At 32.6% G+C, this 10414-nt stretch overlaps 1 protein-coding gene across 1 annotated transcript; it reads left to right on the forward strand.

The window, feature by feature from the left end:
- The first annotated feature begins 1764 nt into the window (after positions 1-1764).
- On the forward strand, positions 1765-9054 carry LOC147073047 (uncharacterized). Its single transcript, XM_085945667.1, has 2 exons — positions 1765-1852; positions 6904-9054. Exon 2 carries the CDS (start codon positions 7018-7020, stop codon positions 8251-8253), a length of 1236 nt encoding a protein of 411 aa, XP_085801793.1. The 5' UTR covers positions 1765-1852; positions 6904-7017; the 3' UTR covers positions 8254-9054.
- The last annotated feature ends 1360 nt before the right edge of the window (positions 9055-10414 follow it).

Below are 10414 nucleotides of genomic sequence, written 5' to 3' on the forward strand. Positions count from 1 at the left end.
GTTTTTTCCAATCTTTCTCATTTTTTTAAATTTAAGTATGTGAAAAAATAAAATGAGTAGGCTATACAGTTGTTCAACAGTTTTAATTTGCAATAGGTAGTTAAAATATCGTATGTCAACCATCGTACCGAGGCACTTAATCTTTTTCAATGGCTTTTTTGTCGACATATTGTTATGAAATTTTACCTACTCATAACATTATAATTATAATATATACTACCTACCTAATAATGAGTAATGAATGAGTTAAGGACTGTTGACAATAATTATTCACAATATAATATTATCGTACCTAAGTATTGTGTTTCAATCGAAAACAAAAGAGATGGGTTGTCTATTTTCGAGATTGTCCATGTTATCTGCATTTTGCGCGAATTCTACCATGTGTACATCATTGTTCGCAATAACTGCAAACTGTGTACATGCATATTCTGCATGTAGGTACATGCCAAACGAATTAACACTATCAATATCCATATTGACATGAATTGTTAAATGAATTTGAGTGTTTGGACTGTTTTATAGACATGCGAATTTATTTTGACAGCAGCTGTCAGTGGTAAATGGTAATACAGAAGGGGGCGTGTTCATAACAAAAGTAGTATATTATGGTTAAGGATTCCTTAACTCTATACTCACGATTATCTATAGTTAAGTAATGCTTTTCGGCGACTTATCCTAAGGAACAAAACCTTAGTTTGTGCATGCTGCTCTAATGGTGGAGGTTATATACTCCCTAATAATAATTAATTTCTTTGGCTTTCGTCTCTTTTATTCGGCACAATCACATTCTTTCCTGACCTACTATTATTATAATTAGTTACAATTCTTACGTGCTAAGTACATGTTGAACATTTTGACAATTAATCAAGGAATTTTGGACGTACGTACGCCCATTGTTGACAGGAGGTCAGGTGACATGGTTACACCTAATAATTACGACGTAATTCAGACTATCGGGAGAGGTCTAATAGTCATGGGTGTAACAGTATACGCTGTTAGTGTGTACTTGCCATTGGTGAATACGCGTAGTGCTTGAAAATGTCGAAAGGCAAAACCCGAGTGGAAAAGAACTACCTACACAAATGGAATAGTACAAAACTTAAATCCAATAAAACACAGTTTATTGTTTAATCGCTTACACTGTAAAGACTTTCAATATTTCGGCCATACATAATAAATAATTACGTATTGTGGCAACACTTCTCTTAAATTAATGTACTTTGAACAGATCTTACTTGTCACGTTCTTCCTGACATCATATTTACCATTAAAATGGACGTAAAGCGAGAATGTGATGGAGGACAGTCTGATACAGAAGGCAAGCCTTTGTTTGATACGCAGACTAGCCTCCCAATCAGCCCGGAAGTTTGCACTCATATAAAGCAGGAGAATGCCGACGTTTCAAGTTGCAATTTCGAGGTTAGTTTTGGGAAACTGATTTCTTTTACAATCACTCTGTATTGTGACTAACAACGATTAGTATATTATTACAATATGTTGCTTTTTTATAAACTCCGTAGAGACATACAATGATATTAAACGTTGATTTAAAAAATAACTCAATTATACATTTTGACAGCTACGATACATTTGTGATTTAGGTAAGGGCACGTTATCTTCTAATTCATTTAGACTATAATAAGTCATTCAAGTGAAAGTGGTTTTACTGTGTTAACCATAATGTTTCTTTCAGTATCTTTTAGCGGACCTCTCTAATATAAAACCTGAGACGGGTGATCAACTATCTGTCATCAAGCGCGAGACTATTGAAGATGTTATAGACCCATTATGTGATGTTGACGAACCTAAACCGGGTTGTTCTTATTCAGAATACAGGCCAATACATCAGGTTCGTTCAATTGTATAATGTGTAATTTTTTTCCCTCAGTGCAGTCTTATATCGAAGGTTGGAATTAGCAATACATGTTTTAATCTTAGAGCCGTTTCACACGCGACACCATTGTATCGAGACGCTGCATGAATGGTCGCGTTTAGACGGAAAAACAGGGATGTCACGTTCATATATATGTAGAGGAAACGATCATGCGGTGCCCAATCCGTTGATATATTCTCAATTGATGAGGGTGACGTGTTTAGATTTTATTAAAAAAATGAAGAATACTCGCTCTTAGAGACCGCATGCAAAAGAGCTGTATTGACTTTGTCTTGGGCCCAATTTCATATATATTTTACCAGACAATGGAGACAGGTATCTTTCCGGAAGCATGGAAGATGTCGAAGGATACTCCTATTCATAAGAGTGGTACGGAGTTATCATTGGAAAACATACGGCCTCTATCAGTCACAGACATTTAAAACATTTTCTGGTGTGCCTCAGAGCTCAAACTTGGGGTCATTGCTGTTGTTCACGTTTTTTATAAATGACATAGCATTGGTAATTAAAAATGCTATGTTTATGTTTATGTTGTTTGCTGATGACTTGAAACTCTTCATGAAAGTTGTCGCCTTGGACGATTGTCGTCAACTCTAACTTGATATAGATAATATATTATATTGGAGATGGTTTACTAATGCCTCGCGAATATTGTTCCAGTTTTCGATGCATGTTTGTATATTATCCGTGGGTCTATCCCAGTGCTCCGCAACCTTTTCTCACCCACGGCATACCAAAGGTCTTCCCAAAATTCCGCGTACACCACACGTAAAACAATTAATACACCAAAACATGAACCCCACATCCTGAAGGGGGACCCCAGGCCAGGATCTTTGGCGGCCACCCTACCTATCGCTAAGGTTAAAAACAGTGAAATACTCTAAAATAGCGTTTTTCAAATAGTGTGTGAGGTTAAATTAATGGTATTGATTGTATGTTCAGCGATTTTTTTGTGTGGTTATATTATATTAATATAATTATGGTTAGTTGTCGGGTTAGGAATAATTATTTGTCGAGCATTGACACAATAATAATTAAATATCTCCTACAATCACATGTTTTAAAATATTAATATTAGCGTAGCAAGATAGCGCCGCAGGCGATTTTTTTTTATTCGAAAATGGAAGCTAAGTAGCGATAGCCTTGTCATAGATCCGAGGATATTTTTTATTAACCAAAATCCAGAAAATAGACAATGAAACATCGGCGTAGTTCAGTTTTAGCGTCCCGTCGTATATCAATTCAACAAACTCCTCTCGAATTTATAGGAAAAGCGCTTCTATAGAATTTTCGGCACTGGTTGCAAAAGGATTTCGTATCAAGTCGCATTGATCGTATGGAAGTAATGATGAAATTTCGTTTGCAGCAAAGTTAAATGTTTTTGAGACGGATCCAAAATTAATTGCCTGTTTTTAATAGTGGTCTGGTAGGTCCTTTGGTATATTTGTAGATCTTTGTGTTAACTCTTTCTTCAAAATTCGACTTTATTTTTGAACCCTTCTAATTTATCAGAACACGTCAATCTATTTTCATTCTGACCTTGCATTGTTTTATTAAGTTCATGAAGGTGCTCAACTATATTACCAGCCATGTACGCAAATTTGGCTATTGCACCGCGGCACACCGGTTGCGGAGCACTGGTCTATCCGACTGACTGTCTCTTTGGAATGTTTACATACTGTAACTTAAAATTAACAAGGGATCTATATTTAGCTACATAGTTTTCCTGACTTATACGCAGCGTAAATGAAAACTCTGCCATTCTTGGTGGTGTTGGCTTGTGTGCCTCTGATCGGAGTCGAGGGCATCCGTTGTTTGTTCTCCCAAGGTTCAAAACTAACCTGCCATTAGTAAAGCCAATTGAGAGGGCAATAACCATGTTTAATGAAATCGCTTCGAATATTGATATATTTCACTTACGTGGGCGTGAATTTAGGTGGACGTTATTATATATTTTTTTAAGATAGTGTCTATCGATAGTTCACTCTGTGTGCTTCCATCTACTTTTATATTTTTGTTATGTTATTTCTTATTTTATTACTCATTATATTTTTAACTCACATTGTTCTGTATTTTCATTTGTAACTCTTATTTTATGTCAATCATGAACGTTTTAAATTTTAAATTTGTTATTTTCTTTATATGTAAAATAAATAAATTTGAATTTTTATTAATTGTGCAGTGTCCAGATACTAGTGTCTCGTGTGAAACGGCTCTTACTTTTTAATGAAGTCATTTTAAAATACGTGCGAGAACTCGTTTCATTTATTGTCTGTGTAGTAGAAATACATGCTATTAGAATATGTACGTTCATTTTTGTTTTATAAAGGTTGTTTTTATAGCCCGATAGAACTTTAAATTGTAAAAATATAACACTAGCTAATTTTGATAGTTTTTTATTTCGAAAGACAGACGTGCATGGCATTAACATTTTTAAATGATTTAGGGTATGTTGCCACTGCACCTGTTCTCAACGAAGCATATACTGGTCACCCAATTTAGAACACTTTTTTCGTACACTGCCAGTTGTATAACACGAATAATGTTTGCTTTCAATGCGCCAATTGTTGCTTAAGGGGGTACCTGCTCAGCGTAAGTGATAATAGAGCTTTTTTGTATTTTCAAACCATGATCATGGACATTCCTTAAACGTTGTAGATAATCTATTTACATAATTTTAAAGCGATATTATCCATTATATTCATTTTAAACATTTGATGACTGCATGAAGTATTTTTATTACATAAAATAGTGTTCTTTTAAACCTAGACCTTTAAAATTAAGTCAATATTTATTATAAAGCAATTATTATTCGTAGGATGTTTATCACACTTGAATGGTCAAAGACATAGTTTATAATTAGCATTTTTAGAATTATCTTCAAATGTGTCAATTTTGCCCATTTTTTGAATAATAAAATGCCTGATTCTTATCAAATTTGGGATCACAGAGATTATCAATATAATTTTTTATCGTTAATATTTCACTATAATAATGTCGACATAAATTATACTAACAGTTTGGTAAATGCGTTTAAAAATTATTAATTGTAAAAAATCTTAACACCACTGCACATGGATGTACTGAAATATGACTATATTCTAAAACATTAGAGCTAGAAGTTTAAAAGAACACTATTTTATGTAATAAAAATACTTTATGCAGTCATCAAAAGTTTAGAATCAATATAAAGGATAATAAGGCTTCAAAATTATATAAATAGATTATCTACAACGTTTAAGTAATGTCCAGGATCATGGTTTGAAAATACCAAAAAAACCGCCATTTTGACCTACGCTGAGCATGTCCACCCTTAACTACCGGCATCAGCCAGTGAATTCACAAACACCCGCAAAAAATATCGCATGACTTTAGAGATCAATTGACAGGTCCATCTATGGAACTAACTTATCCCCTAAATTTTATATCGATGAGTGCTGCTGTGGTATGGCATATTTCGCCCGGATGCTTGTCATTATATTTTCAAAAATATTATTGATCAATGTTCCATAACGCAATCTTCAGCCTAATTTTGAAAAAATATTGTCCGGTAATGCAATCAAGGGACTTTTAAGGATCAGTCTCAAGCCATATGCAGCATATTTCCATACTAACAAACCCGTTAAGCTACAATGAGCTAAATCACTAAAGAGCAATTTTGCGAGAAAATGCAATAATTATAGGTTGCGCGAATCGACAACATATTTTATAGGTAGATTTGGCAAATTTGTCAACGTGACTCTATTCGTGTTGCTTTGCCAGACTAAACCAATCATTAATGTCATAGGGCCGTATGTATGAGATTCCCAAATTCTTTATAAGCTATTTAACCGATTTTCCATCATATAGCCTATAGCACTGTTTGTGACGTAAGCAATCTGACGTCACGCGCCATTCAAAATGGCTGCCTTAGCTGTCACTTTCAAATGTCATTTTAATATTGCATTCATTGCAACGTTTGCTTGAGGCCCTTGTTCATTTTGTAGACTCTGTAAAACATTTGCGAAATTTAAAAACAGTTCCTAGTCGTGCTGTTTACAAAATACGTATAATTTTGATCCCTAGATAGTAGGTAGGTAACTGATAAAATTCCTCGTACCTATTTCGCTTGCAATGTTTCTCATGGAGAGATAAGATGGACTTACGTAAGATTACGATAAAATATCACCGCTAAACGACCGAACAAATATGTAACTACTGCTGTATCTGGCATTAAAATATGCAATTGGATGCATTTTTCAAATTATTATGGTATCTACCTACCTAGTTAATTATTGTAAGATAACTGTAATAAACAAGGCACAACTCTCAAATACACTGGAAACATCAAAAGTGTCATACGGTGATTGGTATAAATGATAATATTATGCAGAGATCATTACATATTATTATCTAAATCATTTGCATTTTCTGTCATTTATTCTTATTCTGTTTTGACATCTCATAATTAGTGAAGTGAAGTGAAGTTAGTCATATTAATATTCAGTATTGCCACCAAATGTATTCAGTGTTGCCACCAAATGGAAAAGTTTACTAGCAATACTTTATCCTTTCGTACAGTAAAATAGTTTTAAAATAAATGTGATAAAATAGCTGATAAATTATTCAAAGTTCATAATAATTATTCATATGTAATTATTAAATTTATATGGTACCGTTCACACACTTTCAGACACATTAACAATTTCAAAATTTTGAATTATTTATCGGGGAATGAAATTTTATAACACGAACACCATGAAACATGAGATGTCACATACGTGACGTCACTTAACAGCTAATTACGTTTGTACTCATGCATACAAACGTGCAGTATATAGCCTATAAGGTTTTTGGGAATCTCATGCATACGACCCATAAAGTCAACGGGTGTCACACATCACACGACTGTAAGTTCTATCTTAGCAAAAAAAAAACACCTAGCATTTACAACTTTTAAAACAAAATTTATTTTTATTTGCTTTAATATTGTTGAATTAAATATACCTACTCTATTCTTTTTGTAGATTTCTTCCCAGCGTTGTTTAACATATATTCCATTGGACGTAGCTAGAAAGGATACGCTTGACAATAACCTGACCAATAACAACACAACAGATTCAACCAATAAAATAGAAAATATGATACAATATTCAGAGATAACTACAGATGAACTAAACGTAAAACAGGAAGTTTTGAAATTATACTTGCCAAAGGTGGTTCGAATTGTGTTGAGAAGACTTATATATTTTTCACGTAACTTTATTTGCAATAATTGTTATGGAGTGTTTGAATCTGTAAATCATCTAAATAGTCACTACATTTCATGCACGTCTCAGCAACCTAAGTTATATAAAACACATATTGATAAAAGACCACATCAGTGTGATGTGTGTTTTAAAATTTTTCTGCAAATTGATAACCTTAAAAAACATAAAATGGCACACATTGGTGAAAAAAAATATCAATGCGATGTGTGTTTTAAAAAGTTTAACGCAAATAGTAATCTGAAAAGACATAAAATTATGCACACTGGTGAAAAACCACATCAATGCGATGTATGTTTAAAAAATTTCCAACAAATTGGTACTCTCAAAATACATAAAATGACACACACTGGTGAAAAACCACATCAATGCGATGTTTGTTTAAAGAATTTCCGGAAAATTGGTGATCTTAACAAACATAAAATGACACATACTGGTGAAAAACCACATCAATGTGATGAATGTTTTAAAAAATTCTCTCAAATTGCTCACCTTAAAAATCATAAATTTACACATACTGGTAATAAACCTCATCAATGCTATGTGTGTTTTAAAAAGTTCAACGCAAATGAAATCAAAACACATAAAATGACACACACTGGTGAAAAACCACATCAATGCGATATGTGTTTTAAAAAATATGTCTTAAAAAGTGATCTCAAAAGACATAAAATGACACACACTGGTAAAATGCCACATCAATGTCATGTATGTTCTAAACAATTCTCTCAAATGTCTTGTCTTAAAGATCATATAATGACTCATACTGGTGAAAAACCATATCAATGCGATGTGTGTTTCAAAAATTTTGTCTCAATTCAATATATCAAAATACATAAAAGGACACATACTGGTGAAAAACCACATCAATGTCATGTATGTTCTAAACAATTTTCTCAAATTTCTCATCTCAAAGGTCATATGATGACTCATACTGGTGAAAAACCACATCAATGTCATGTATGTTCTAAAAAATTCTCTCGAATTACTCATCTTAAAGGTCATATAATGACACATACTGGTGAAAAACCACATCAATGCGATGTTTGTTTAAAGAATTTCCAGAAAATGTGTAATCTCAAAATACATAAAATGACACATACTAATTAAAAGCACATAAATGTCATGTATGTTCTAAACATTTCTCTCGAATTGCTCATCTTAAAGGTCATATAATGACACATATTGGTAAAAAACCACATCAATGCGATGTGTGCTCTAAAAAATTCTCTCAAATTGCTTATCTCGAAAACGTGTTTTGAAAAATATTGCAAATTGATTTTCATCTTAAATATCCTAATAATCTTAAATACTTACTGGTTCTGGAACATTATTCGATTTTTATTGTATTCGTACTGCAACTAATTGCAATACTGAATTGTGAAACCTGTATGTGGCAATATTTTAATTAGTGTTCCTGATATATTATTGGTCACTTAATATTGTAATAATTATTGTTCTTGACCATTTTATTTGTTTTCGTTTTTACTGAAAAAATAAAGCGTTTGTCCCAAACTAAACTGAACAACTTACATGTAAAAATGCTACAACCAAATCAATAATCTGCAACTAATTATCAAAATGTATGGTAGTGTGAAAGAGTTATGGATGATTTGCTATTTAGTAGGTAGTAAAAATAAAATTTGAGACTAGTATTTTGACAAAATGCGGTATATCATAAGCAAGCGGGCTTCTTTCCAGTATACAAAAATATAGATTTAGGTATAACACAACTTGGTTTGAGGGTTTTTGGTATCTATATTATTATGTATAATTACATTAATGGAGTAGAGAATGTCCGGCGGATGTACGTGGCGCTAGAGGATGCCTTTATCTACCAATGGATCGACCTAGGCTATTGATGATGACATTGACATTAATAAACTGTACTAAACTAGTTTTACGATTGTTTTAATCAAAAATAATAAAATTATCAAAAAGAGAAAAAAGCCGTTCCTTTTTAACCCACTTATTTATAAATACTTTTATATGGCAAGGTATCTTTGGGTCCAACTACTATTCAACAGTGGCGGCAGCTGGAGAAAGGTTAAGATTTCACATAAATATTGCACACTAAAATTTATTTATTTTCATTGAAGTAAGCATACAATTTGCAGATTGTGCAGGTTAATTTTTTAAATTCAGTTAAACTCTACCTCAACCAAACCACACCAATTTAGGTGTACCGTATGGGCGATCCAACTTAAATAGTTCACACTTTTTCACACATACTTGTTTATTTTTGTTGAAATAAGAATACATATTATTACACATGGCGATATTTGTTTAAAATTCATTAAGCCCTGCCTATTTCAAACGATAATAATTATTGATAACATGATGATTACAAATATTGTTAAATCTGTGGGTACTTCACGAACCTTCAATCATAGTGTATATTCAAGTTAGCATCATAGTTTGTTTAAGTACCTTAGAACCTATGTTACTTTGTAAGAAAGCTAGTTATTAGGCATGTCTTGTAATATCATTCAGTTACAAATGATTTGTCAATGGCACGCTCTGCGGTTAGTGAACTCGGATGAGTAAAGCCGACTCGACAATGAATTTCTATTAAATATTGTATAATATGATAATAATTATTATTAGATTGTCAATTATTCAACGAATAAAGAAAATATTGTCACTTATCGATGATTAAACTATGATAATGTCGTTGGTGATGTTTTCACCAAACTAACCGCTGTGTGTGTTCATATATCATCATAATTCTTATTATTACCATAGCGTTTTGAGAATTTCAAATGAAATAAAAATATCGGGTTATTACTAAATGGAGGATAATACTAAAGTGATGTCACCCCCCCTTCAGGGGTGTTACCACCGAGGGTTGATAACAAGCCTTGTGATGAGAAGAAGGATGTTACCAGTCCCTCAGAAGTATCCACCGATCGGAGGTCCCTGATATTTGACTAGCTCAGTCTTGTAAGAGGGGTTTCATCCTGTGAGGATTCGGAGTAGGAGGTGGATGCACTCGAGAATGGTGCTCCACTAATTGCAATTTATAACTCGCTTTTAAAATATTTATATTTTATTGTCTATGGCACAATTCTTTACAGAGGTTAAGGTCACAGAATAATGTTCAGACTATAAAGTTAATAAAGTATTTATTTAAAGTATTTGTAGAAATAATTTTTTTTTTAATAAATAATTTTGTATATATAGTCTTGGCTACACATTCAAGTCATTGATTAAAATTAGAAAACTTATTATTTATTTATTTAATTGTTTATATAAAATCTTATTTAATTTA

This window comes from Rhyacophila brunnea, unplaced genomic scaffold, assembly GCF_057557595.1.
Source record: "Rhyacophila brunnea isolate RB1 unplaced genomic scaffold, BYU_Rbru_1.0 scaffold_185, whole genome shotgun sequence".
NCBI lineage: Eukaryota > Metazoa > Arthropoda > Insecta > Trichoptera > Rhyacophilidae > Rhyacophila > Rhyacophila brunnea.